The sequence below is a fragment of the Micromonas commoda genome, chromosome 12 (assembly GCF_000090985.2).
Source record: "Micromonas commoda chromosome 12, complete sequence".
Classification (NCBI taxonomy): domain Eukaryota; kingdom Viridiplantae; phylum Chlorophyta; class Mamiellophyceae; order Mamiellales; family Mamiellaceae; genus Micromonas; species Micromonas commoda.
Window position 1 is genome coordinate 700796 of NC_013049.1, and position 26573 is coordinate 727368.

Below are 26573 nucleotides of genomic sequence, written 5' to 3' on the forward strand. Positions count from 1 at the left end.
ATGATCCCGGGCGACATGGCGGACGACGACGAGGTGGCGCATCGCGCGGCGCGTCCGCCCGAGGTTGTCCTCCTGGACGGACCCGACGGGAAGCTGCCCATGCTGGCGGTCGGCGGACCCGGCGTTGGGGGCGGCGTTGGGGGCAGCGGGCCGGTGCCGGGCGGCGCGGGCGGCGCGGCGATGGATCCGACGGGCGCGTCTCACCCTGGGAGCATCGCGATGAACGTCAACGGGACGATGCGGAGGCTGCAGCCGGTTTGCGCGCAGGCGCTGCCGTGGTCCACGTCGTTCATCGGGTGCCCGGGGATCAAGTGCGACGACGGGCACGACTTCACCGAGCTTTTCCTCGAGGACGGGTCGAGGAACGCGGGCAACAGACGGACGACGCCGCTGGAGGTTGAGCACCCCAAGGACGTCGCGGCGTTTCACGCGCGAAGCACCAACTGCCCGTGGGCCAAGCCCAACCTCCAGGCGACCCTGGAGACGGCGTCCGATCCCATGGCGCTCCACGCGTTGCTCAACGAGATCGCGCCCAAGAAACCCCTCAAGGTGAAGCGCGTGGACGGTCAGTGCGAGGCTTGCTACGCGGCGCACGTGGCGTTGGCGGCGAGGCTCCGGGCGAAGCACAACCCAAAGTCGAAGGGTGGCGCTGCGGCTGACGTGGACGCGTGAACTGTGACGACGACGAGGAAGACACGACGCGACACGAAATAGACTTTGTCGTGCGCACGCGAAGATGCGCGCCAATTGGCGACGCCGTGGACGGATGTAATGGGCATTCAATTCACGCTACTTTGAATGGTGGCTGCTGGGTCGAGGTGGGCTGCGTTTCCGTCCTCCCAGTCCACCTCTCAACTCTCCATCATCAGCCTGTCCACCACCTTCTTTACGTCATCTTCCGTCTTGACGCCGTTGATTATCGGCCCGTCGTCCCCGTTGATTTGCACGTTCGGTCCCATCCCGCACTCGCCCAAACAGCGGATCTCCACGATTTCCACGCCCTCAAGGCCGAGCGCTTCGAACAACGCCAGAGTCTTTTTCGACCCCCCTCGTTTGCATTCCTTGTTTGTGCATACTTTGACCTCCTTGGCCTCCGCCCGCGCCGCGGTTGACCCGCCGGAGGTTGTGCAAACGCGCGACCGCTTCAGGGAGGGGCGAAATACCCGTGACGAGAGAGCAAACGACGACATCGCGGCCTGAACTGCGGGGGCGCACGGGTAGAGCCCTGGATAGAATGCCAAAAACTGGGCGGGCAAATTTTGCAGCCGACCGACAGACCGAGTTTTCGTTTTTTTGAACTTGTTTTGAAAGGTGCCAAGATCGCGCGCGACACTTCGGCGAGCGCACGCCTTCGCGCGTGACACCAGGTGCCCGACGGTAACATGTTCGCTGTCGGTTTAGGTAAGAAGGATCAGGCGAGGGCGCGGGAGGCCAAGCTGGCGAAGGAGAATGACTCCGTCTTCGCCAACACCGGCCTCTCCACCTCGATCTCTATGTATGCCAACGCGCCCGCTGACGACGTCGAGCTCGAGGAGTTCGAGCTGTACGCGCTGGATCGGATCAAGCTTCTCAAGGCCATCGACGACGGCCTGAGCACGGGCAAGAAAGGACCGGAGATGAAGACGCTCATCGACTCGAAGATGCGTGAGTTCGGCCTGCAAACAGGGCGCGACTACGACATCAGGAAGGACGAGGTGAGCCACTTCGCGCTCCGCATGGCGTACTGCCGCACCGACGAGCTCCGCCGCTGGTTCCTCCAGAACGAGTGCACCCTGTTCAAGCACAAGTTCGACGGCATGGCGCCCAACCAGAAGGCGGCCTTTCTCAAGACCCACGACATGGGATACCAGCCCGTCGACAATGACGAGTGGACAACAACGATCCAACAGGGCATCAGGGACACCATCAAGACCTTCGCCAACAAAGAAGTCGACGAGATCATGGCCAAGGGCGCCAACGGCTTCTACAAGGTGCCCTTCGAGGAGGTCTTCGACCTCGTCAGGTCCCGTCGCGTCTTCCTCGCCGGGGGGTCCGCGTACGTGCCCCAGAAGGATCTCACGTCCCTCGTCGTCGGCGTGTTCCGATCGCGGCTGTCCAAGGCTCTGGCGATGACGTCCAGGCGATGGGCGCAGCACGTCGCCGGCGAGGAGAAGGACCGACTCGCGCCGGTGATCATGTCCCTGTCCAAGCGGTACATCGGTCGCGACTACGGCAAGCAGGGCGCCGACGGCGAGGTCGGCGAGGTGATCACGCTCAAGGACCTCAACAAGGCCGCCGCCGAATCGTTCCCGCTCTGCGCAAAGCACCTCTTCAGGAAGATGAAAGAGGACCACCACCTTCGGCACGAGGGCAGACGGCAGTTGCAGCTGTACCTCAAGGGCATCGGCCTGGCGCTGGAGGAGGCGATGCTGTTCTGGAAGACTGAGTTTTGCAAGAAGATCCCCGCGGAGAAGTTCGAGAAGGAGTACGCATACGCCGTGAGGCACGCCTACGGTAAGGAGGGCAAACGTGTCGATTACACCCCGCACACTTGCATGAAGTGCATAGCCGCCAATCCGGGCAACGGCGAACACCACGGCTGCCCGTTCAAGACCTTTGGCGAGGAGGGCCTCCGGGCGGCACTCAGCGGGATGTCAATCAAGGCCGCCAAGGTGAACGAAATCGTGGAGAAGGCCAAGGGGCAGCACTACCAGCTTGCGTGCGGGATGACGTTCGAGGCGACGCACGAGGGTAAGACCATCGACGCGGGCGTTCAACACCCGAATCAGTACTTCCAGGAGTCGCGCAAGGCGCTGGGTTACGCCAAGGGCGACGGCGAGGGCGAGGGGGTCGTGAGCCCGGAGAAGGTGCCGGTGACGCCCGGACAGAAAGCCGTCGGTGTCAACTGAACAGTCGCCCGACGTCCATCCGCCTACCGGGTTGAAATGCTACACATTCTAAGATTGCATCCGTCGCATCGAAACTAAGATTAAGCCGTTTTTTTCGTGAACCTCCCCTGCACGAACGACCGCGTGATACGCACGTCGAGCTTCCGGTTCACCACCTCGTGAGTCACCCGCCGGCACTCGCCCTCCAATCCAACCTTTCCGAACACCCCCTCGACGCGGGCCTCGTCCAGGAACACCGCGAGCGTCCCGTCGGGTCTGACGTACGTCGCGTCCTCTATCTGCCTCCCGGGCTCGAACTCCGCGCCGCGAATTTCGCCGCGCGTCGCGCCCTTCGTACCCCCGGCGTTCTTAACGTCGTCGAGGCCGTAGTCGCGGAACAGGACGGAGCCGCCTGGTTTCAGTACTCGCCGACACTCAGCCGCGACCGCCGCGAACGTGCGGGAATCCAGCGCCGAGAAGAAGAACACCCCCGTGACCGCGTCGCACGTGCCATCGCCTATCTTTTCCGCGAGCGGCGAGTCACCGGCCGCCAGATCAGCGACGAACGCGTCGCATCGCCTGGGATCAAACTCGGGCGAAGCCCTGAGGTTGGCGATGGCGGTCTCGGAGCAGTCGCACGCGTGAACGAACATGTCCGGGTTGGCGCGCATCATCGGGAACGCGCTGTTGCCCACGCCGCACCCCAACTCGAGCACCACCTTATGATCCGGCGAGTCGACGTCGGGAGGCGGGAGCGCGCTCGGGTCCAACGGAGGCGTGTGCGCCTTCGGGTCGTCCCTTATCGATTGGGGCATGAGCTCGGCGAACTCGCGACGGAGGTAATGCCTGTCCTTGAACGCGCGGATGGGCTTCGCGCTCGGATCGGCGCCCTTGCCCACGTGCGTGCGGTAGAAGCGTTCCCAAGATCGCGCGCCCTCGCCGGAGCTCACGCGATCCGCGGCTGGGGACGACGACGCGGGCGGTTCATCGTCGGCGGCGGTGGCGCGCGACGTCGGGCGACGCGCGGTGGAACAGACCCGAACGCCGACTCTTCGCGCTCGATGGATCGACGCGGCCCTCACGCGCGCCGATAGCGACGCGAGCGACGCGCGCATGACGCACTCGCCGACGCCCTCCACGCGCCGTCCCGTCGCGCGACGCCCTGTGGCTGGGAAAGGGCGTCCCGTTTGTTCACTTCTGTCTGGTGTGTGGGTTGAGTCTTGCTACGGTGGAAGTGTTACCGACGCGCGCGAGTTCGCCGCGGGCTTTGCTAACTAAGGGAGCGTGCGCGCCAGACGCGAGTACAGCAGTATCATCGTCGCGATGCACGACAGCAGCGACAGCCCGACGATGACCGTCCGAGGGTCCGTTCTCCGATGGCCGCCGCCGATGGCCCCCCTCCTCCGCCCCGCGCCCTTCGTCGGCGTCCGCCCTTCCTCGTGCCTCCCGTGGCCGCCCGCCTTGCGTCCGCTCTCCATCGCGTCCAGGGTGTCCGCGCGCGTGCCGATCTTCGCGGTCAGCCCCGGCGCGATCTGTTGCATGAGTTGCACGTGAAGCGGCGCCTTCTTGCGGTACTTGTCCTCCCCGTCCTCGTCCATCGTCAGCGCCGGGCCGGGCGCGGACCCGCCGGTCCTCCCGCCGATTCCCGCGGACGCGCCGCCGGGCGCGGCGCCGACCCTCGCGCCCGCGATCTCGTCGCCCTCCACCACGAGATCCTCGATGTCTTGGAGCTCGTCCATGGACGTCAACGGCGACATGGTGGACGCGTGGAACACGGCACGGACGCGCGACAGCTGCAGGCGGGCGCATATGAGGGCGCAGAACTCGTCCCACGTGGCCGTCTCCGACACGCTGTTTCGTCGCGGATTTGGGGCGGGCGGGATCACGGTCAGTTCGATGGTTCGCGCGGGCGCGGGCGGGCGCCGGAACGGCGGGGACCCGGCGCTCGTCCGGGGGTGGCGGCATCTTTCGTCGTGCCCGAAAAAGAAGCGGGTGGAGAGGCCCGTTGGGTCGGCCGGGCGACGCGGGGGGGTTCGGGCGACGGGACGGGAGTGGGCGCTCACCCCAAAGCGCGTTTCCGACGCGTGCGTTGCCTTCCATCCTCCTTGCCCCGAAGGGATACGAAGACGACCCTCTTAGACGCCTCCATGGCGCGCCAACAGCCGCGTCGTCAGCTCTGAGAATCCACCTCTGCGGCTCGCGTGTGTGACGAACCGTGCGGATTTCAAATGCGCATTTTGGCACCCAGCCCGAATCTGGCCATCAGAGCGCCCGGCGAAGGCAACGATGAGCGAGGCCGGCGACGCGTTCGGCGATGGAGACGACGAGTTCGGCTCCGATCTCGGCGGCTCCGATGACAACCTAGAGAGCGTCCACGACGACGAGGAGGAGGATGAGGGCGAGGATCTCATGGACAACGTCCTCGAGTGCGTGCCCGAAAGATTCGCCCCGATCGCGCGATGGAGACGAAACCCAAAAACCCAACAACAACAACCACCTCCCGCGGCATCCCACGCTGACTTCGCCACCCGAACCCCCACACCGATGCAGGGACTACCGCGTTATGCCACACCTGGACAGGTACGAGGACGAGGGATTGGATCAGGAGCCCGACGACTACGACGAGGAAGCGGAGCTCGAGGCGAGGCTTAGGGCGGAGGCTGCGCTCGACGATCGCGACGAGGCCCAACGCGGCGGGCGCATCGACCCCGCGACAGGCCGCGTTCGCCCCCGAGCCCTGGAGGTGGACGAGGATGATGACGTGTGGCACAGGCAGCAGCGCAGGCGACGCGCCGCGGATCGCGACGAGGACGATGAAGAGGAGGAAGAGTACGAGGTGGACATCGAGAACTACGACGGACCTCTGCGCGAGTGGATCAACAGGGACCGAACGAAGCTCGAGATTCGACGCAAGTTCGCCAGGTTCCTGCGCAAGTACACCGCGGAGAACGATCCGGGAAACTTGGTGTACAGGAAACGCATCAGGGACATGTGCGTGAACAACAGGCAGTCGTTGGAGGTGTCGTACCTGCACCTGTCCAGGCTGGAACCGACGCTCGCCATCTGGGTCGCCGACGCCCCCGCCGAGATGTTCGAGCTGTTCCACGAGGCGGCCAAGGCGGAGACACTGAAGCTATACCCGTCGTACGAGTCCATCCACAAGCACGTGTTCGTGCGGTTGGAGGACCTGCCGATCAAGGACCAGATCCGCGACATCCGGCAGTCGCATCTCGAGCAACTCATCAAGGTGGAGGGCGTGGTGACAAAGCGAACCGGCGTTTTCCCGCAGCTGCAGGAGGCGTACTACACGTGCGGCCGGTGCGGGTTCCTCGCCGGGCCGATGATGTGCAAGAACGGCGCCGAGGAGCAGAAGCCCGGGTCGTGCGTGGAGTGCCAGTCGAAGGGGCCTTGGTCGGTGAGCCAGGAGAAGACAATCTACCGCAACTACCAGCGGGTCACGCTTCAGGAGTCCCCGGGGAACGTGCCCGCGGGTCGCTTACCCAGGAGCAAGGAGGTCATCCTACTCAACGACCTGATCGACCAGATCCGGCCTGGTGACGAGGTGGAGGTGACCGGCGTGTTCACCACCAACTTTGAGGGCGGGCTCAACACCCGCACCGGATTCCCGGTTTTCAGCACCCACATCGTCGCCAATCATCTACTGCGCAAGGGAGACAGGTTCGCCACTACGGCGTTGACGGACGAGGACAAGGAGGAGATAAGGCGATTGTCGCGGGACCCGCGGATCTGCCAGCGCATCGTGAAATCCATCGCTCCGTCAATTCACGGGCACGACGACATCAAAGCGGGCATCGCGCTCGCGCTCTTTGGCGGCCAGGAGAAGATCGTCAAGGGAAAAACAAGGCTCAGGGGTGACATCAACATGCTCCTGTTGGGGGACCCCGGCGTGGCCAAGTCCCAGTTCTTAAAGTACGTGGAGAAAACCGCCAACCGCGCGGTGTACGCCACGGGCAAGGGTGCGTCTGCGGTGGGTCTCACCGCCGCCGTGCAAAAAGATCCGGTGACGCGCGAGTGGGTGTTGCAGGGCGGAGCCTTGGTCATGGCAGACAGGGGCGTCTGCCTGATTGACGAGTTCGACAAGATGAACGACCAGGACCGCGTATCCATCCACGAGGCGATGGAGCAGCAGTCCATCTCCATCTCCAAGGCGGGCATCGTGACCTCGCTGCAGGCCCGGTGTTCGGTCATCGCCGCGGCGAACCCGGTTGGCGGAAGGTACGATTCATCGCGAACCTTTTCGGACAACGTGGAGCTCACCGACCCCATCTTGTCGCGCTTCGACATTCTCTGCGTCGTGAAGGACACGATCGACCCCGTCCTCGACGAGCGACTCGCCAAGTTTGTGGTCGGCTCTCACGTCAGGTCGCACAAAGATTTCGACCCCGAGACTGACGACCCGACGGGCCTTCTGTCGGTCACGAACATGAGCGACACGCACGACGACCTCGAACCGATCTCCCAGGATATGCTCAAAAAGTACGTTTCGTACAGCAAGAGATTCATCAAGCCCAAGTTGAGCAGCGGCGATTTGCCAAAGATTTCGCAGGTGTACGCGGAGCTTCGAAGGGAGAGCGTGACTCGCGAGGGCATGCCGGTTGCGGTCCGTCACGTCGAGTCGATCATCCGCATGTCAGAAGCGAGGGCTTCCATGCGACTGAGCGAGCACGTGGACAGCGAGGACATCGACGCCGCGATCGCGGTGATGCTGAGCTCGTTCATCGGGACGCAGAAGCTCTCGGTGCAAAAGTCGCTGCAAAAGAAATTCGCTCGGTACACCCACTTCCACAGGGACTACGACCAGCTCCTGCTCGAAATCTTGCGCGGGATCGTCCGCGAGATGAACTACTGGGATAAGGTCGGCGCACCCGGCGAGAGCGTGTCGCAGCGCAGCGGGCGGACGACGGTGCGCTGCAGGATGCTCGAGAGCAAGGCTTCGGAGTACGGCATCAACGACTTGGCTCCTTTCTACGCGTCCACTGCGTTTGCGTCGGCGAGGTTCACGCACGACCCCGAGCGGGGCATGATCTACCACGAGCCGCTGTGATTGAGACGCGCGCGACATAGGGTGGGGCGTGGAGGATTCGACGTCGAACCCGCGGTAGAAGAGCGCGAATTCTAGCCTTGTACATACACCGTCGTCAATTGGCGAAACTTCGATCAATTCGCCTCCCGTCGCTTCGAAATTCCGCGAAGCATCTGCCGCGACTCTTCTTCGAGGGTTTCGGAAGCGCGACCTGGGACGCGCACTTACGACCAGCGCACCTGCGGCGTCGATCGATCGATCGAACTCTCGCGAAGATGGCGAGCAAGCTCGGCGATGAGATCAAGGACAACGCGCTTAGCGGCCTCAGCGAGCAGTACGACCTCGCCGGGTTCAGCCCGGGCTGGATCCAGGATCTCGTGACCGGTTGCCTTTCCCAAACCTTGTCCGCGAAGACGTACGTGGGGTGCAAGTTCGTCATCGGCGGCGGCAAGAAAGCGCGGGGCAAGTACGACCCGGACATGCTCAAGCACTTCACCGAGGCGTTGCGGGGCGCCGGGTTCGAGGACGACCGAGGCGCGAGCGCATGCAAGGAGTGCATGGGCACGTACAAGTACCAGCACGACACCGACCAGGATCTCAAGTACCTCCACGTCTTCCCGAAGGTCGACCTCAGCGCCGCCGCGGCGGAGGCTGCGGGAGCAGACACGGGCGGCGCCGGCGGCGACGCCGTTCCCAACAGCCCGGAGTACCAGTGTGTCGCGTGCACGCTCGAGGAATTCCAAGAACTCGTCGCGATGAACACGCCGTCCTTCTCGCAGAAGCGCGCGCTGCTCAAGAGAATGAAAGTCATGCAGTCGGCTCTGGAGATGCTCGAGTCCATGCTTTGCGACCAGCAGACGCTCACGGAGCAAGAGCAGGAGATGTACGACAGCATGGTGGACGTGAACGCCAAGATCGAACACCTCAACAAGGAGCTCGAGAAGATGGTCGCGAAAGGGCGGCTCACCAAGGGGGAACAGAAGCAGATGGTGGATGACTTGGCGAAAAAACTGGAGGAGATGGACGTGGCCATCGCCACCGCCGACGCGGAGGGTAAGGCGAAGAAGAGAGACGCCCTGGAAGCCGCGAAGAAAAAGGCGGAGGAGAAGGTGGCGCATATATCGGAGTTTAAGCCCATCGTCTACACTATGGCCAACGAGAAGGAGCTCAACGATCTGCGAAAAGAGCTCGCCGCGCTGGAAAAGATCGAGAACAAGGGCGGGCTCCTGAAGGGCGATGACCTGGCAAAGCTCGCGAAGAAGCCCAACATCGAGAAGCGCATAGCCGACCTCGAGGGTGAGGATAAGGGTTGGTTCGAGGACGAGTGCAGGGACGTGCTGTTCACCCCGGCGGCGGCCAAGCCCGCGGCGGCGAAGAAGAAGCCCGCGGCGGCGGCCGGCGGGGGCAACGGGTGGCTGGTGAAAGCTGCAAAGGGCGGCGCGAGGCCGAGCGGCGCAGGCGGTGGTAACGCGAAAGGCCCGGCGAACCCGTTCGCGCTGCTCGGGGACGATTGAGGGTAAATGCGATACTCGCCCTTTGATGGGGCAAGCAATCGATCTTGCAAACTTTCGCTAATTGTTCCGTGAATTCTCTTTTTGGGGCGCCGCCTCTCATCGCCCCCCGTCGTACCCAGCCCGCGAACCCCTCCCGTTGAACGACGGTCCTCGTCTGCCGCCGCCGCCCATGCTGCCGCCGCCGCCGTCCTGATGGTGCGGGGGCTTGAAAGGCAGCGGCTCCATCTGCCACACCTTGTCGGCGTATTCCTTGATTGTGCGATCAGACGAAAACTCCCACATGGAACAAGCCGCGCGAATGGTCCTCGCCGTCCACGAGGGCTGGTGCAGGTACGCCGCGTCCGCCATGTCGAGTGCATCGAGGTACCCGGGAAAATCGTGCGCTATGAGGTAGTAGTCGTTCGCCGGTTCGATGTTGTCCATAAGCTGCGAGAAATCGTCGGGGTTGCCGAAAACGCCCGACCTGATCATGCGAACGGACCGCTGCAGCCGCTCGTCGCCGGCGGGCAGGCGGCTCTTCATGGTGTTCCTGAGCGCCGCCACCTCATCCGCGGTGGCGCCGAAGCAGAAGAGGTTATCCTCGCCCACCGCGCGCGCGATTTCGATGTTGGCGCCATCCGCGGTTCCGACAATGAGGCCGCCGTTCATGACGAATTTCATGTTTCCCGTGCCCGAAGCCTCCATGCCCGCGGTGGATATGTGCTGGCTCACGTCAGACGCCGGGATGATGAGCTCCGCGAGTGAGACGTTAAAGTTGGGAATAAACACGACCTGCAGGACACCCGCGCACCTCACGTCGTTGTTCACAGCCTTGCTCACGGCGCAAGCGAGCTGGATGATCTTCTTGGCGACTTCGTACCCCGGCGCGGCTTTCCCGGCGATGACGCAGACGCGGGGCAGCATCCTCGCCCTCTGCTCGGGGGTGGACCCGGCGATGACCGCGTACCTGTGCACTATGCCGAGCACGTTCAGCAACTGCCGCTTGTACTCGTGTATGCGCTTCACCTGCATGTCGTATATGGCGTTGGTCATGAGGTCCACGCCCATGTTGGCCTTGACCCACAGCGCAAGCCGCTCCTTGTTCAGCCGCTTGGCCTCGTTCCACGAGTGCTGAAAGGTGTCGTCGTGCGCGAAGGGTTTGAGCGTCGCGAGCCTGCGAAGGTCGTTGACCCACCCGGGACCGAGGATGCTGGTGAATATCCCCGCCATCGCGGGGTTCGCCTGCAGGATCCACCGCCTCGGCGTCACGCCGTTGGTCACGTTTTTAATCCGCCCCGGGAACATCTGGTCAAACTCGGGGAACAGCCTGGACTTCACCAGCCTGGTGTGAATCTCCGCGACACCGTTGACGACGTGCGAGCCCACCATGGCGAGGTGCGCCATCCTGACCATCTTCGGCGTCGACTCCTCTATGATGGACATCGCGCGCATCTTCTCGTTGTCGCCCGGCCATCGATCCTCAACCTGCTGCAAGAACCGGTGGTTGATCTCGTAGATGATCTGCATGTGGCGAGGTAACAGCTCCTCCATCATGGGCACCTGCCACTTCTCCAACGCCTCGGGCAGGATGGTGTGGTTCGTGTACCCGAACGTCCGCGTCGTGATGTCCCAGGCCTCGTCCCACGGTAGCATCTCGTCGTCGAGGAGCAAGCGCATGAGCTCCGGGATGGAGATGGAAGGATGCGTGTCGTTGAGCTGAATCGCAACCTTCTCCGGGAGGTTCTTGAGCGTCCGCCCCGGAACGATCCGCTTCTTGTACCTCCTCAGCACGTCCTGGAGCGTCGCGCTGACGAAGAAGAACTGCTGCTTGAGCCTCAGAACTTTCCCCGAGTCGGTGTCATCGCTTGGGTAGAGCACCGAGGTTATGCTCTCGCACCGCTCCTTCGCCTCCACGGCGCCGTAGTAGTCGCCCGCGTTGAACGACGCGAGGTCGAACTCGTGGCTCGGCTTGGACGACCACAGCCGCATGTTGTTCGTGTTGTACGTGCCGTAGCCCGGAATGGGGGTATCATACGCCACCGCGACGACCACCTCGCCGCCCTCCCACCTGAACCTGGTCTCCCCCGTCTGCTCGTCCTCGTACGTCTTCACCTCGCCGTACAGCCGCACGAGGTACTTGACGTCCAGGCGCTCAACCTCCCACGGGTTTCCGTACGTGAGCCAGTAGTCCGGGAACTCCACCTGCTTGCCGTTCACGAGTCTCTGCTCGAACATGCCGTACTTGTACCTTATGCCGTACCCCCAGGCGGGATAGTTCAGCGTCGCGAGCGTGTCGAGGAAACAAGACGCGAGCCTGCCCAGGCCGCCGTTGCCCAGCGCGGGCTCCTTCTCCTGCGACATGATATCCTCCAGATCGTACCCCAGCTGCCTCAGAGCCTCGGCGTACGCACCCCTCAACCCCAGATTGCTCACCGCGTTCCCCATCGACCGCCCCACCAAAAACTCCAGGGAAAGGTAATACATGCGCTTGCCGTCCCGCGAAGCGTAAAACTGCTGCGTGTCCGTCCACCGCTCGATGAGCCTGTCCCTGACGGAGTGCGCGGTGGCCTGGTAGAACGACCCGCGGTCGAACTTGTACCGCCGCCTCGCCAGCGTGTACTCCACGTGTTGCACGAGCGACCTCTGTATCGACGGAACGTCGGATACGAGGTACGAAGACGAGAGGCGCCACAGCTGGTCCTTACGCGTCGCGATCTCGTCGTCGTGCGCGCGAAGCGACTGGGAGTCGTCGCCGTAGTAGCGAGAACCCCCGTGCGTGGACTCGTCCATCTCAGCCTCGTCGATGTATTCTTTTTGGCGCTCCGGGGGCGAGTCCGGATCGGCGTTGTCCGCCATCGGGTCCAGCTTCCACGACAGCGCGGGCCCGTCCCTCGCAAGGGACTCCGCGATGTCCGCCGGGTCCCGGAGACCGAGTCTCGACATGTCCGCGGAGAGCGGGGAGGGATCTCCGAGCGGGGCGTACTCCGAAACCTGCGACGCCATCGTGTCCCACATCCCTCCGCCTCTCGGGGGATAATTCCCGGGTGCGAGTCCCGCTCGTTCGTAGTCCTGCTCGGAGAGCTCGCTCGCGCGTCGCCTGTGGCCGTGTTGCCCGCCGTTCTGGTTCATGCCGAGGGGCATGGGCCCGTTAGGGGACCCGAGGCCCGGCGCGACGCGGCCGCTGTCGGGTCGGGAGTTTGGAGTGTTGCCGCCGCTGCTGTTGTACTGGCGCACCGCCTCCTGCAGCACGTTCGGGTCGACGAGATTCTCCGGGTTGAACCCCTCGCCGTTCGCCGCCTTGCTCCCAAAGCTCTGCCGCGCGTCGAAACCCAGGTGCCGGCGCGCGCGTCCCGAGGCGCCGTTGGTCGCGCCGTTCGCGCCGCGCCGAATCGCCGGTCCGTCGGCGTCGTAGTAGCCCCCGCCATCCAACGGAATGCCGCGGCTCGCGCGCTCCTTCGCACTCCAGTCCGACGGCGCGGGGGACAACGCGGACGGGGGCTTGGAGCCGTTCCCCACCGCGCCCCCAGCGCCGAATGTCTTGTCCCAGAACGAGTGCGGATCGTTGCCGCCCGACGCGTCATCGCTGGAGCCGCGGTCGGCGTGCCCGAAGAGCCCTTCCCGTCCCCCGGGCGACGCGGGATACGGCGGGTTCGCGCCCCGCTCGTCGCCCAGCTGCGAGAAGAACTCGCCGCGGCGCCGGGAGACTTCCGGGGATGCGACGTCGTACGAGTCCATGACGCCCGCGCCTCCCTCCTTGCACTCTGCGGCGCCGTGGCGAGAGGGTTTCTGTGGACCACCGGGACCACTACTTTTTGTCCCTTTTTGCGCCAGAAAATTGGCTCTTTTCACCTGACTGTTTGTCTGTGCCAAAAATAGCCAATTACCTTCGTTATGATGAGCGGGTTCGAATCTGATGAGCGTGCCACAGCCGCGAGCTTCGTTTCCAGTTGGCTTCCTCGTTGTCGTTCATTCCAACGCGATGATGACGACTTCCTTCGCCGCGCTTCCCATCGTCTCTCGCGCGATGTACTCGCGCGCACCTCGCGTCGGGGTCCGTGCGGTCGCCTCCTCGTTCCCCGGCGCGACCCGCACCCGCGCGACACCCTCGGCCGTTGGACACACCCGCCACGGACGCTCCGGGAACGACTCGCACCGATGCGAGGCGTTCCCTCCCCCAGGTCTGGAGTGGATCCCCACCCCAGAGACGGTGTTCGACGTGGAAAACGCCGCCATATTCCCCTTCTGGCTGGGCATGATCGCCTTCCCTAAGAACAAGGTCACGGAGACGGTCATGGGCTCGTACGCTGTGCCGATCCTGCTCGGATTTGTGTACATCTACCTCACGTACTATTCCTTCTCGGATCCTCGGATCATCGAGGCTTTCAGCACGGGCAAACCCGACCTCGCGGCGCTGAGTAAGGGTTTCTCGTACGAGTGGTGCATGGCGGTGGGGTGGGCGCACTTCATCGCCATGGACCTTTTCGTCGGAAGATGGATCTATCTCGACGCTCGGAAAAACGACGTCTTCGCGGCGCACTCGCTGCTGCTGTGCCTCTTCTTCGGTCCGACGGGGGTGATTTCGCACACGCTGACGCGGGGGGCGACGAGCTTGGCGCGGGGGAAGAAGCTGCCGGACGTCATGTCGGGGGCGCTGCGACCCGAGCAGGCGACAGGCGCCGATTGATCCCTCGTCGGCTACTCGGGAGGCGTGTAATATCAGACTACTTTTATTCACAATGGCCCACTTGTACGCCGATGCTCCGCTAACGGGGGACCCGAATCTTCGGGCGCAGGCCCGCGGGCACCGACCCCAGGGGACCTTCCAGCAGTTCCCCGACGAGCGCGCGCGCGGAGCTCGCCGCGGCCCGCTCCATCCTCGCCGCGTCACCGCCCAGCCGTCCCCTTGCCCCGACCCCGCCGCCGCCGCCGCCGAGAGTCGTGCCGAGAGCCCAGCCCGCGTCGAGCGCGTCCCCGACGGGCGCGCGAAACATCTGAAGCGCCTTGCGCATCACGACTTCGTCGGCGACGACCGGTAACGATCGAAAGTGCGACTGCACGGCGTGCACCGTCTCCATGCGAACGCCCGCCCTGCGAACGTCCCCATCCCGAAAATCTTCGTCGTCGACGAGCACGTTTCGCCGCCTGGCCATCGCCGCGACGTCCGCCGCGTCCACGAGGTACCCGTTCAGACTGGCTCCGTGCGCGATCGTGGCCAACACACTCTCCTCCTCCCTGAGCACGTTCACGAGCGGCACGACGTCGTCGTCGCTCTGGCACAACGCGCCCCTCCTCGCCAAAACGAAATTGATCAAATTCACGCACTGCGAGACGAGCGTCGCGACGTGCGGAGACGCCAACGCGTCGGCGCCGCCGTCCGCGCACCGCCGCAGCGTGGACATCAGCCCGAGCCACAGGAGATCCCATCGAACGCACAGGACGCGTCCGCCACGCGCCACCTGCGTCTCCAGCGCACGGTGAATGACGTAAACGGCGTGCGATTCGACGGCGGCGGGGGACGTGGAATTTAGCTCGCCCGGCGCGCCCTCCGCCAGCACCGAGGATAGGAGCTCCAACACCGCGGACGCCACGGGCGGCGAACTCCGAACGGACGAGGCGCCTCCTTCCCCCCCCCTCGCGCCACTCACCGGGAGTCCGAGGGCGGCACCCAGCGAGCTCGCCAGCGAGAAGAAGTCCGGGTTCGAGGTCCCTTCAGTCTCTTCGGTCCTTTCGAGACCGGACTTCCGAGAGTCGAACCCGAGAGTCTCTTCCGGGGGCGCGAGTCGCCGGGCGTCGACGGCGTGTAAAAACTCCGCGGCGCTGGCGTCGTCGAGCAACGCGCGGAGCAGCGACACCGCCAGCAGCGCGGTGGACCCCGCGAACTCCTCGTCCGCGCTCTCGCCGTCGTGTTCGATCCACGCGCCGGTTCCCCTCGAGCCGGCTCCGACCCACTTCCCGAGCCGACGCGTCGCGCTGAGCTTGTACGGCGAAGCCGCGGCGGCGGCGCCGGTGAGCCAGTCCCACCAGCCCTGTTCCTCCTCCGCGGTGACGTCCCCGATCGCCGTCGGCACCGTGACCCCCGCCGGTAACGATCTAGCGCCTCCTCCTGGCAGGAGCTTTCTCCTCATCCTCCTCCTCCTCCTCCCGCGGCAGAGGATTCGTATGAAACACAGCACCCTTCCCAACGCCTCGCGCCACCTCTGACCCACGGGCACCCCGTGCAGCATCTCGTCCGGTTTCGGGGTCAGCTCCAGCCAGATCACGGGCTTGCGCAGCAACCCGCTGTCCCTCACGAGCGCGTGCAGGAGCAGGATCGCGGCGCACGGGCCGGGCCCGAGCTCCCATCCGCGCGAACCGTCGTCGCCGCGCACCACAGCCGTGTCGTCGTCTTCGTCAAAGCCCAATCGCATCGCGAGGTCACCCATCAAACCGCCCGGCTCGCGCGTCCCTCGCACCGCCGCGGCGACGTTCGCGGTGACGCTGGACATCCACGCGCCGGGGTCGGCGGTGAGGCCGTCGGCGCCGCTTTCGTTCGGGTCCCCCCGCGCTGGAGCCGCGAGCATCGAGCACGCCGCTCGCAGAATAACCGACATCTCGACGCCGTCCGCGTCGCTCAGCCGGAGCGTGTACGCGTTGCGCGTCTCCCTCCAGCTCAGAAGCAGCGCGAGGAGGCACCCTGCCTCCTCCCTGAGCATCGAGCGCTCCTTCGTGGTTCCCAGCGCCGCGCCCTTCCTCGCCATCCTCCGGTCCTCAGCCTCGCCCGGCGAGTCACCGCCCGGTGAGTCACCACCTGTTGCGTCGCCATTCCCGTCGACGACTTCGCGGGCGCCGGGTCCGAAACCCCTCGCGCCGTGCGCCAAAGCCGTCGCGTCCTCGTGCGTCTCGGACGAAACGCCTCCCCCGGGGACGTCCACCGGCGCTATGAGCACCTTCATGACGGGCTCGTACACGTCGTCGATCATGAAGTACTGGACCAGCGCGTTCCTGTTGACGTTGTCGTCCACGGCGCACACGACGGTCAGCATGCATCGAACCGCGAGCCTCCTGAGCGCCACGGGCAGGTCGTGGTTCGCCGCGCACGCCGCACATCGCGAGATGAGGTCCGCGAAGAACGCGTCGCACGTTTCCTGCCCGCCCGCGCAGGTGTTAATGACGCCGAGGCTTCGCTCCGGGAACGGAGCCCTCGCGATCTGCAGGAGCAGCACGCAGAGCAGCTCGAGAGCACGGCTACGTCGAAGAAGCGCGCCGTCGTTGATGCGCTCCGACGCGCGCTGACACAAGGTCGTGATCTCCTCGCGCCGCCGGTGCAGCGTATCCGGCGTGGACGACGCCACGAGCTCGGTCAGCGCGCGCGCGTTGCACCCGAGGAGGAAGAGTTCGTTCCAGAATTCCTCCGGCTTGCGTCGCAGGCCCGCCAGGGTGCCGTCGAAGACTCCCTCCATGATGGACGCGAACTTCTCCTTGGGCGGCGGCGCCTTGGGGCGACCGACCCGCGAGAGAAAAGACGCCGAGCCATCCGCCGTCATCGCGCCGCTCCCCCCCGCGCCCCTCCGACGCGTCGCCCACTGCCGTTGCCCCAACGTCGCTCAGCTAACATCGCCTCGCTCGGAACGAGACGAACACACATTTCTGTTCGGGGCGCCGCGCGCGTGAAAGCGAGTCCGTTCGCACGTTATGTCGCTCGTGTGCGCCGCCGTGATCAGCCCGCGAAACGCGCCCGTGCACGTGCAGACCTTCGGCGAGCTCGTGGGCGACGACGACGAGTCCGCCGACCACGCCGTGCAGCGGACCCTCCACTGCTCGCTCGACGCCGTCGAGGATCTCCTGGGCAGGATCGACAGGTCGTCGATAGCGTCCGCGTCCGGGGGCAGCGGCGCCGCGGTGGCGACGACCGGCCGCGGGCCCAAGGACCCGTACCTCGGACCCGTGTTCCGCACGGAGGATCACCAGGTGCACGCGTGGGTGACGAACACTCGCGCCCGGCTCTTGCTCGTGTACGAGGACCGGATCGGTTCGGAGCCGAGCGCGGAGACGGTTCGGGCGGCGTTTAAAGCCATGCAAGACGCCTACGCGGACGCCGTGAGCGACCCGTTCGCGACGAAGGAGGGCAAGATAGAATCCACGAGGTTCGCACGGCGCGTCGCGGCGCTCGCGACGGGGACGCACGGGCAGTAGGCACCGTTAGTTAGGTATCAGATAGAGATCGATAACACAAGTGTATAACAATACGAGCTCAGTCCTGGCTCTTGAGCAAGGGGAACGCGATGACGTCGCGGATGGACGCGCTGTTCGTCAGCAACATCACCAGCCTGTCCACGCCGAGGCCCATGCCCGCGGTGGGCGGCATGCCGTACTCCAGCGCGGTGACGAAATCTTCGTCCATCGCGATGGGATACAGCTCGGCTTCGTACTCGGCCAACGCCGCCTTACCCTTGGCCTCCGCCGCCGCCCTGGCCGCCTCCTGCGCCACCCTGTGCGTCTCAATCTGCGACTCCAGGCGCGTTCGCTGGTCCACGGGATCGGTGAGCTCGCTGAAGGAGTTCGCCAGCTCGCGCCCGACGATGAACAGCTCGAAGCGCTCGGTGACGCCGGGTTTCGCTCGGTGCGGCTTGGCGAGGGGCGAGATCTCCACCGGGTGGTCGAGCACGAAGGTGGGCTGCCGCAGCTTCGTCTCCACGGTCGCCTCGAACATCTCGTTCAGGACGTGACCCACGCTCGGCGCCTGCTGCACCCCGGGGATGCCCGACATGGACTCCTTATCGCCCAACGCGCGAAGCGCGGCCTCCGCCGCCGCCTTGGCCCCGGCCAAGTCGCCGTTATGGCCGTAGTCGCCCATGACGTCGACGCCGGCGGCTTCCTTCACCAGGTCGTTCATCGGCGCCCTGCGCCAGGGCCTCTGGCCCAAGTCGATCAGCTCGTCGCCGTACTGAATCTTGAGCGCGCCTCCGTTGGCGCGCTCGCAGCAGTAGCAGATCATCTCTTCGGTCAGCTCGAGCATGTCCGAGACATCCGCGTACGCCTGGTACACCTCGACGCTGGTAAATTCCGGGTTGTGCCTGGTGCTGATGCCCTCGTTGCGGAAGATGCGGCCCATCTCGTACACGCGCTCGAAGCCCCCGACGACGAGCCGCTTGAGGTGCAGCTCCGTGGCGATGCGCAGCGTCAGGTTCATGCCGAGCGCGTTGTGAAAGGTGTTGAAGGGCTTCGCGTCGGCTCCCCCCGCGCGAGTCTCGAGCACCGGCGTCTCCATCTCCATGAAAGCCCTGTCGTCCAGGAAGCGCCTGATGCCGCTGACGATGCCGGCTCTCGCGCGGAACGTGTCCCGTACCTCGGGGTTGGCGATGAGGTCGACGTACCTCTGTCGATACCGCATCTCCACGTCGGTGAGCCCCTTGAACTTGTCGGGGAGCGGCAGGAGCGACTTGGTGAGCATCTCAAACGAGTCCACCGCGATGGACAGCTCGCCCTTCTCCGTCCGCTTGACCGTGCCTCGCGCGCCGACGATGTCGCCCATGTCCACGAGGTCCACGATGCGCTTGAACGCGCCGGGCGTTACCGCGTCGATGCGCTTCTTGTCGCAGTACAGCTGGATGCTGCCGCCGTCGTCCTCGAGGGATAAAAACGCGAGCTTGCCGAACACGCGCCTCGCCTTCACCCGCCCGCACACCGCCTCCACGGTGCCCTCCACCTCGGCGCCGTCCGCGAGGTCCTTATGAATCGATTGAAGCTGCGTCGCGGTGTGCGTCCGGTCGAACCTGTACGCGAACGGCTCAGCGCCCGCGTCCCTGAGCTGCGCAACCTTGGCGATCCTCAGCGCCTTCACCTCCTCCGCGGAGCTCGTGCCCGCGCCCTCGGCGTCGCCCCCCTTGCTGTTTCCGCCGCCGCCGCCGCCGCCCTTCTTCTGTTGGTTGTTCCCGCCCCCTTTCTTTTGCGGGCTCGCGGGCTTCGGTTTCTCCGGCGCCGGGGGAGGCGTCACGCCGGCGGCGATCTCCATCGCCGCGAGTTCCGCCTTGAGCTCCTTCAGCGTGGCGACACCCGCGACGACCGCCTCGTCGCTGTTCGTAGCGCCAGCGGCTTTGAGCGCCTTTACCTTGGCACCCGCGGCGGCGACGGCGTCGGCCGCGGCCTTGAGCTCCTCCGCGGTGGGAGCGTCGGTCCTGCGCGCGTGGAGTCGGGCGATCGGGGGGTCGGGACGGTGAGCCGACGGTTGGAACCGGGAGGTTTTAGGGTAACGGCGATGGGACCTCCGCGGAGGAGGCGGGGGGGGATGGCGTGACGGACGAGTGGCCGCGCACGGGTTCCCACCGCGCGGCGACTCGTCCACCCGTGACGGCGGCGACGCGGAGAGACGCACCCGGCGGCGTAGGATACGGTCGCGCGGCGCGCGAACCGACCGACGGAGAGCGCCGTCGGCGCGTTGCGAGAGGGCCCGAGGGAGACGGCGATGCATCGGGAGACGCCGCCGTGGTTGCATCGGGGCACGACCGCGGCGACGCGCGTATGGGCGCCTCGCGCGGTGGCGAGGAACGGCCTCGCGGCGCCGCGTACCGCGAGGGTGACGTGTCGGGCGAGCAACATGGCGCCAGAGGGTGCTGCTCGGAGTGGCGTCGAACCGCGAGCATTTTTATCCTGTCCGCGTCGTTGAATTTGTGGCTGTGCGATTTTAACAGCGGGAGGCTGCTGCTGACACCTCCAAAAATGGAGCGGTTACTGCCCACTACCCCGGCAACACCTCGAAGCGCGCGACGCGAGCCGACGCGCGCGGGTTCGAGCGTCCCGAAGCGCGCTCGCGTAGGCCAATAACCGCGAGGGCCGACTCTTCGAGGCGTTCGACCCTCCGTGTCTTTGGAACCGCCGCGCTCAGCTTCCGGGGCGCGTTCGCATTTCGGGCGCAAGCAACCGCACGCTGTGACGAGACGGGCCTGGCAGAAACAACGGTGGAAACCTAGACGCGGATGTCGAGGCTGGGAAGGTCGTCCGACGGCTCCGGGCCGGAGTCGACCCCATCCGGTGTATCCTCGCCATGCGCGCGAGCGACTTCCGGCCGGAATTCGCCGACACGCGCGTCGTCGAGCACGCCGTCGACCCCATTCCGGGCGCCCGAGTCGAGCTCGACCGGAAACTCTCGAACCTCCGAAACCGCCCGCGTGACGAGACGGGCGCCCCTGCGCATCTCCCAGGGCGGCGAGGACGACACCGCCGCGTGTTCCCCGTCGCCCGAGGCCCTCTTGGCCGCGATGTCGGAACACGACGACACCCGCGACGTGTTCATCGACGCCGAGGCGCTCGCGGAGGACGTTGCCGCGCCAGGCGAGGGAGGAGAGCAGCCTCGGGACGATGATGAGACGACGCGCGACGTGAAAAATACCTTCGACGACGACGAAGACGAAGACGAAGACGAAGACCCCGTCGTGGACGCGGACACCGAGCGCGGGCTCCTGTGCGCCTCGAGGGAATCGTCCCTCCATCTCTCTCGCGCCCCCCGCGTCCACGACGCGTTCGACTACGAGCCGCGCTTTGACGGTCCCGAGGACCTCGACGACTCGGCCGACGACTCGGCCGACGACGACGACGACGGGGATGTCCCTCGCCGAGCGTTCGCGACGGGAGCTCACGCCGGCGACGTCAGCGACGTCAGCGATGTCAGCGATGTCAGCGACATCGGCCACGTCAGCGACGAACGCGACGAACGCGACGAACGCGGCGAACGATTGGCTTTGACCCCGCTCCACGACGACGACCGGCTCGTCGAACGCGACGACGATCGGCTGGACGCCGGGAGCGAATTTCGGAGCGTGGGCGTCGGCGCGAGCGTGTCCGACGTCTTCGACGTCGACGACGAAAACCTTTGGCTCGCGTACTCGCCCACGCAGGGGACGTCGTCCCACCCAAATCCCACGGGTTCGGTGGACGACGAAGACGGAGCGGACCCGAGCGGACCGGAGTGGGCGGGGCCGACGTCGCCCCTCGCAAACCCCAACCGCCGAGCGAGACCACGACGACGGGGGGTCCCCGAGGGGCGACGCGACGTGCCGATCGGGGACGGGCGACGGTGGGGCGCGAGGCCGACGTCGTCGGACGGCGACGGCGACGGCGACGGCGACGGCGGCGACGGCGGCGGCTTCTTCTTCGACGAGGAGGAGGAGGACGCTCCCCGTCGCGCCCGCGGCCGTCGGTCGCGGACCCGGACGCTGAGGTTCACCGGCGAGGCGCTCGCCGGCGTGCAGGTGCAGGTCGAGGTGGCGAACGTCGAGGTCGACGAGCGCGCCTGCGGCGAGGACAGCGACGAGGAGGCGGAGGCGGTGGTGGCTGCGGTGCGCCGGTGGCAGGATCCGTGGCGGCGGCATCGCGACGCGACCGCCCCGGCGCGGAGCACGTACTCGACCACCGCGGCGCACCCGCTGCACCCCATCGTCGGCGTCGCCGACCCGACCGCGTTCGACGGCACGACGGATCCCGCGAGGGAGGATCCCGCGGCGGCGGCGATGCGGCGAACGATGTGGCGCAGGGACGACGACGCGGACGCAATCGACGACGACGACGACGAGATTCGGGGAACGCCGTTTGGGGAATTTAGTGCGGCGGTCGACGACGACGAGCCCGCGCATCCTCGCAGGGACGATGGACGCGGCCTTCCGGCGATGGACGCGGACATTCGCGACGCGGCGAGGGCCATCGAGGAGGCGCGGCGCGTGTTGGATCGCGAGTTGACGTCATCCGCGGGTGGGTACGAAGACGCTATGGACGAAGCCGTCGACGCGGCTTTCGCGCGAGCCGAGGAGACTTTGGCTCGGACGGAGGAGACGGCTGCGGCGTTGAGCCCGGGGGCGTTGAGCCCGGGCGGGGTCGCGGGAGGGGGAACCGGCGGTCCGTGCCGGTCGGCCGGGCGACCGGGCAAGGACAAGGTGGACGGCGGCGGTGACGACGAGGTTGGGGGGGAAATCTCGCGTCGCGCGGGTGTGGACGTGAGCACGGATAGCGCCTTTGACGGGGGCGGCGCGGGCGGCGCCGGGTCCGCGGCGGTGTTCAGGTCCCGTTCGCTTGAGTCTACGCCGCCCGCGGCGCCCGCATCGGACCTCTCGAGCGCTTCTTCGGCGGCTTCGCCGGCTGGCGGCGCGTCCGGCGGCGCCAACGTCGCGACTCTGGCGAGGAGGTCGTCGTCCAAGAAGCGTATCGAGATGCCGCCCTCCGCCGTCGCCGGGCACGATCGTCCCTCGACGCGGCTGCACTCCCCCGCCGCGAAGAGCAGGCCGACGTCGCGCGAGGCGAGGTTCGGATCACCCGCGCGGGAACGCGGCGGCGCCCACCTCGGCGCTCACCCCGGCGCCCACCCCGGCGCCCACCCCGGCGCGTCCGCCGCGTCGGCTTTCGCGAGCGCGTTTGGCCTCGGCGGCTACGGTTTCGACCCGACGGACCCGTCGCTCGCTCACAACGGAGGGACGTGCCCGAGGGGTGTCGCGGACCTGGTGATGAGTCGCGAGAGTCGGCTCGTCGGCGCGCTTCGAGGCGAGATTCGCCGCGCCAGGGAGGAGCGCATGGAGCTGGAGGCTCGATGCCAGGGTTTGCAACTCAGGAGTTCCGCCGCGGAGTGGGAGCGAGACAGGTTGCGGTCGCACGTCGAGGAGTTGGAGCGGTCGCTCGAGCAGCACAGGCGAGCGCTGCGCCGCGAGGTGACCACGCGGGTCAAGGTTGGGCTGGACTACGGGGACTTTCGGGGCGGTCGGCACGTCGGTTCGGACGGTAGCGTTGTCGGGTCGGAGCACGCGCATCACCGCGCGCCGCTGTTCCCGCAGGAGGTGCTGCAGGCTGTCGTCAGGGGCGCGGTGGACCAGAGCGTCGAGTGCGCCCTGGGCACCGGCCACGGCGGACCGGTCGGGCACGGCGCCGCCCTCGTCGACCGAGCGTCGGGCGGCGGCGGGGACCGACGCGTCGGGGGCGGTCTCTCCCGGTCCTCGATTTCCCGGGCCATCGACGACGACGCCGACTCGGCGCAAACGTTGCCAGCCGCGTCGCCCCCGTATCCCGCGCCATTCGTGCCGGCTTCGGATCTCGACCTCGACGCCGGGGCGACACAGCTGGCGGGTGGGGACGTCGTCGAATTCGCGGCGCGCGCGCCCGACGCCGGAGTCCTGGAGGACGCGTCGCACCTGTACAGCATGGTTCGCGACGCGCTGCGAGTGCGGACCTAGCTGCACGGGCTTTGCGTGTCGAGTAGACGATAAAGAGCGTTTTTCATGAGCTGGCTAAACGCGCGCGAGTCGACTGGCGCGTCGTCGCCTTTGTTTGTTTCGTCGCAAAAAAATCTATCACGTCCCGAATCGCTTCGCCAACCCGAGCATCCTCTTGACGCGCGCCACCGCGGGATTGTCGAAGTACACCGCCGTGTGATCGCTCCTCGGCAGCGCCCAGGCCTTGCCGCACGTGTGAACCACCCTGGTGGGTGTGCCGTCGGGAGCTTCCAACTCCCCACCCGCGTGCGTCCAGGCGAGGATGCTTCCCCGGAGATTGTAGGCGTCCACCCCTCTTTCGATCAACTTCTCGACGTACTTCCCGCTCCTGTACCCTATGGTGCAGTACGCGACCACCTTCTTACCCGCGTACGCGGCGTTGGCGCCGGACTCGTACTCTTCCTCGGTCACCGAGCCCTTTATCACGGACACGATTCGCTCCTTCTCGGTTCGAACGTCGACCAAAACGTAATCGGAAGCTTCACTCTTCAGGCGCCCGAGCAGCGCAAACGCGTCGAGCTCGGGAACCTTCAACCCAAACCCGCGGTTCATCCGCTCAATCTTCATGCACCGCCTCTCGTCGTCGGTGGGCATGCGCATCACGAGCCCGCGGCGTTTGCGGTAGGTTATCCCCGACCACACCACCGTGGGTTTCGTCAGCGTGTAAACAGCCATCAACGGGACGCACGCGTAGCAACACCAAAACGCGGCACCAACCCGCCACCAGTCTATCGCACCCGCGCTTTCCGTGACGCCCTCGTCCCCGAGGAGCGCGGCCATCCCGGCCAGTTCCGCGTACATCTTCCTCGCGCCGTGCATCGCCCCGGCAAAGGCTAGGAACGACGCCGCGCTCGCGCACCTCTCCGGCGTCCACTCGCAAACCTCCCATCCCGGCGTTTTGCCGGATTCGGTGACGATCTCGCGCGCCCACGCGCAGAGGTCGAACGCGCACATCGCCACGCCCGAGGTGACCGCCAACGACAGGTAGGACAGCACGAGCAGCATGCCGTGGTTCACCAGCTTGTTGTGCGAGGTGGAGTAGGTGTCCATGACGAAGAGCTGCCGCCGCATGTAGTTCCACCACTGATGCCACGTGTGCTCGATATGCTGGGGAAAGACGCAGTCGGCGGGGGCGCCCACCGTCCGTTTGAACTCGTCGCACAGGGCGGCCAGTATGAGGTCGTCGCTGTACCCGCCGCGTTCGTACTTGGACCTGCACCCGTGCTCGTCGTTCGCGAAGGAGGAGCGCCGGACAATCATGCACCCGCCCCACACGTTCTTGGTCCACTCGCCCGGATGGGAGAACGCTATGAGCAGGACCATGTGAAACGCCATCGTCATGTAGCTCGGAAAGTTCACGCCCCGCGTTGGGGGTAAGTCGAACGGGAACCCGTTGCTGAGGAACATCTCCGGCGAGTTGGCCTCCATGGACGACACCAGGGAGCCGATCGTGTTTCGATGGAGCCGGACGTCGTCGTCCAGGAAGAGGACGTAGGTCGACCTCGCGTCGCACGCGTCCACGCCGGCGAGCATGTTGTGGATCTTCTGCGAGCACGTCATCGACGTACCAGCGGCTCGTATCGCGATGTTCGCCTCCTTCGCCTCGTTCATCAGCCGCCGTATGAGCGGCACGGCGGGATCGTCCCCGGACTCGACGACGAAGATGTACTCAACGTCGCCCCGGTAGGCGCTTCGAAGCTGCGTCCTCCAGTTGCTGAGCGACTCTGGATGCACTCCCTTGACCGGCATGACGACCGACACCTTCGGTGCGTCCTTTGCTCGCTCATCCTCGCCGCGTCCTCTTCGCCTGAGTCCCGGCCTCGCTCCGTCGTCGCCCGGGTTTTGGGCGTCATCTTCGCCGTCGCAGAAGCTCGTGGACGCGGTGCCCCGCTTCCGCAGCGCCCGCCTCGCGCGGCCGCGGCTCCACGCCGCCCACTGCCACGAGAACCAGAACCCGATGAGGCAGAACAGCGTCTGCGCCCGCCACCAAGTCGCCCACGCCTCCGGGACGGCGACCATCGCGTCGACTGGTCTGCCGGCTCGGCACCTCGAAAAACACGTGGAAGGCCCGAGCCTTCGGAAATCGCGAGACCGACGCGTGACCTAATTCTCGGGCAGTCGATAACGCGCGGAGGGGGCGTGGAACGCGCGACGCGGCGAACGGGCGTCATGTCGCTCGTCACCCTGCACGTGTACGACATCACCAACACCCAGTACGAGGCGGCGAACGCCTCCATCCAGGGCCTGAACCGATTCACCAAGGACATCCTCGGGGCTGGGGGAATCTTCCACGGCGCCGTGGAGGTGAACGGCGACGAGTGGTCGTTCGGGTACTGCGACCGGGGCAGCGGAGTGTACTGCTGCAGGCCGAGGGGGAACACGGGATACACGTACAGGGAGAGTATTCCCCTCGGGGTCACGGCGCTCTCGCCCGCGCGAGTGCGAAACATCCTGGGCGCGCTGCAGGCGGCGTGGCAAGGGCACGAGTACGACCTCCTCGCGCGAAACTGTAACCACTTCTGCGAGGCGTTCGCCGAGATGCTCGGCGTCGGGTCGTTGCCGGCGTGGGTCAACAGGTTCGCGTCGCAGGCGGACGCGACGGTCGCGGCGGTCAACTACGCGAGCGAACAGACGCAGAAATTCGCGGAGGACGTCGGGAACGGGCTGAGCAGCTTCGGGAACGGCATCCTGTCGCTCTTCGGAGCTGGCAATTCGCCCCCCCGAGGACGAACGACGCACCCGCACGGCGTCGGGGCGAACCACGGCCCGAACGAGGGGAGGCGGGGAGGCGAAGGGGAGCGCGGGGCGGCGGGGGGAGGAGACGGAGACGAGACGGCGTCGCAATCGACCGCGACGCCCCCGCCGTCGGAGGCGGCCATTCGCCAAAGTTAGCCGAGACGTATTGACGAAATAGCACACTCAAACGGTAGCCAAAACAACCACC

The 26573-nt window shown here is 66.0% G+C and overlaps 15 protein-coding genes across 15 annotated transcripts; 8 read left to right on the forward strand and 7 right to left on the reverse strand.

Annotated features, from left to right (window-relative positions):
- Positions 1-146: 146 nt before the first annotated feature.
- MICPUN_109261 (predicted protein) lies at positions 147-791 on the forward strand. The gene has a single exon (XM_002509033.1). It carries the CDS (start codon positions 181-183, stop codon positions 670-672), a length of 492 nt encoding a protein of 163 aa, XP_002509079.1. The 5' UTR covers positions 147-180; the 3' UTR covers positions 673-791.
- Positions 792-851: 60 nt separating this feature from the next.
- MICPUN_63016 (predicted protein) lies at positions 852-1190 on the reverse strand (the record flags this gene model as incomplete). The annotated part of the gene is made up of 1 exon (XM_002509274.1): positions 852-1190. One exon carries the CDS (start codon positions 1188-1190, stop codon positions 852-854), a length of 339 nt encoding a protein of 112 aa, XP_002509320.1.
- A 303-nt stretch (positions 1191-1493) lies between these two features.
- On the forward strand, positions 1494-2888 carry MICPUN_98146 (predicted protein; the record flags this gene model as incomplete). The annotated part of the gene is made up of 1 exon (XM_002509034.1): positions 1494-2888. The coding sequence occupies one exon, from the start codon at positions 1494-1496 to the stop codon at positions 2886-2888; it is 1395 nt and encodes a 464-aa protein (XP_002509080.1).
- A 92-nt stretch (positions 2889-2980) lies between these two features.
- On the reverse strand, positions 2981-3805 carry MICPUN_76254 (predicted protein; the record flags this gene model as incomplete). The annotated part of the gene is made up of 2 exons (XM_002509275.1): positions 2981-3736; positions 3767-3805. Coding segments are annotated over 2 exons (795 nt in total), but the record flags the coding sequence as incomplete, so codon positions are not given.
- A 336-nt stretch (positions 3806-4141) lies between these two features.
- Positions 4142-4624, reverse strand: MICPUN_63013 (predicted protein; the record flags this gene model as incomplete). Its single annotated transcript, XM_002509276.1, has 1 exon — positions 4142-4624. One exon carries the CDS (start codon positions 4622-4624, stop codon positions 4142-4144), a length of 483 nt encoding a protein of 160 aa, XP_002509322.1.
- An 806-nt stretch (positions 4625-5430) lies between these two features.
- On the forward strand, positions 5431-7932 carry MICPUN_86840 (predicted protein; the record flags this gene model as incomplete). Its single annotated transcript, XM_002509035.1, has 1 exon — positions 5431-7932. One exon carries the CDS (start codon positions 5431-5433, stop codon positions 7930-7932), a length of 2502 nt encoding a protein of 833 aa, XP_002509081.1.
- A 215-nt stretch (positions 7933-8147) lies between these two features.
- MICPUN_109260 (predicted protein) lies at positions 8148-9496 on the forward strand. The gene has a single exon (XM_002509036.1). It carries the CDS (start codon positions 8187-8189, stop codon positions 9423-9425), a length of 1239 nt encoding a protein of 412 aa, XP_002509082.1. The 5' UTR covers positions 8148-8186; the 3' UTR covers positions 9426-9496.
- A 25-nt stretch (positions 9497-9521) lies between these two features.
- On the reverse strand, positions 9522-12194 carry PHO3 (glycosyltransferase family 35 protein; the record flags this gene model as incomplete). The annotated part of the gene is made up of 1 exon (XM_002509277.1): positions 9522-12194. One exon carries the CDS (start codon positions 12192-12194, stop codon positions 9522-9524), a length of 2673 nt encoding a protein of 890 aa, XP_002509323.1.
- Positions 12195-13599: 1405 nt separating this feature from the next.
- On the forward strand, positions 13600-13996 carry MICPUN_73936 (predicted protein; the record flags this gene model as incomplete). The annotated part of the gene is made up of 1 exon (XM_002509037.1): positions 13600-13996. A coding segment is annotated over one exon (397 nt), but the record flags the coding sequence as incomplete, so codon positions are not given.
- Positions 13997-14167: 171 nt separating this feature from the next.
- MICPUN_103393 (predicted protein) lies at positions 14168-16927 on the reverse strand (the record flags this gene model as incomplete). The annotated part of the gene is made up of 1 exon (XM_002509278.1): positions 14168-16927. The coding sequence occupies one exon, from the start codon at positions 16925-16927 to the stop codon at positions 14168-14170; it is 2760 nt and encodes a 919-aa protein (XP_002509324.1).
- Positions 16928-17057: 130 nt separating this feature from the next.
- Positions 17058-17646, forward strand: MICPUN_109259 (predicted protein). The gene has a single exon (XM_002509038.1). It carries the CDS (start codon positions 17076-17078, stop codon positions 17574-17576), a length of 501 nt encoding a protein of 166 aa, XP_002509084.1. The 5' UTR covers positions 17058-17075; the 3' UTR covers positions 17577-17646.
- Positions 17635-19395, reverse strand: MICPUN_87128 (predicted protein; the record flags this gene model as incomplete). Its single annotated transcript, XM_002509279.1, has 2 exons — positions 17635-17811; positions 17872-19395. 2 exons carry the CDS (start codon positions 19393-19395, stop codon positions 17635-17637), a joined length of 1701 nt encoding a protein of 566 aa, XP_002509325.1.
- Positions 19396-20356: 961 nt separating this feature from the next.
- Positions 20357-23590, forward strand: MICPUN_63005 (predicted protein; the record flags this gene model as incomplete). The annotated part of the gene is made up of 1 exon (XM_002509039.1): positions 20357-23590. One exon carries the CDS (start codon positions 20357-20359, stop codon positions 23588-23590), a length of 3234 nt encoding a protein of 1077 aa, XP_002509085.1.
- Positions 23591-23707: 117 nt separating this feature from the next.
- On the reverse strand, positions 23708-25648 carry MICPUN_63004 (glycosyltransferase family 21 protein; the record flags this gene model as incomplete). The annotated part of the gene is made up of 1 exon (XM_002509280.1): positions 23708-25648. The coding sequence occupies one exon, from the start codon at positions 25646-25648 to the stop codon at positions 23708-23710; it is 1941 nt and encodes a 646-aa protein (XP_002509326.1).
- Positions 25649-25798: 150 nt separating this feature from the next.
- On the forward strand, positions 25799-26233 carry MICPUN_72096 (predicted protein; the record flags this gene model as incomplete). The annotated part of the gene is made up of 1 exon (XM_002509040.1): positions 25799-26233. A coding segment is annotated over one exon (435 nt), but the record flags the coding sequence as incomplete, so codon positions are not given.
- Between the last annotated feature and the right edge of the window lie 340 nt (positions 26234-26573).

Bases quoted from the DNA above. Each gene is read 5' to 3' on its own strand.
- MICPUN_109259 (XM_002509038.1), top strand. From the start codon at position 17,076: ATGTCGCTCGTGTGCGCCGCCGTGATCAGCCCGCGAAACGCGCCCGTG.
- MICPUN_109261 (XM_002509033.1), top strand. From the start codon at position 181: ATGGATCCGACGGGCGCGTCTCACCCTGGGAGCATCGCGATGAACGTC.
- MICPUN_109260 (XM_002509036.1), top strand. From the start codon at position 8,187: ATGGCGAGCAAGCTCGGCGATGAGATCAAGGACAACGCGCTTAGCGGC.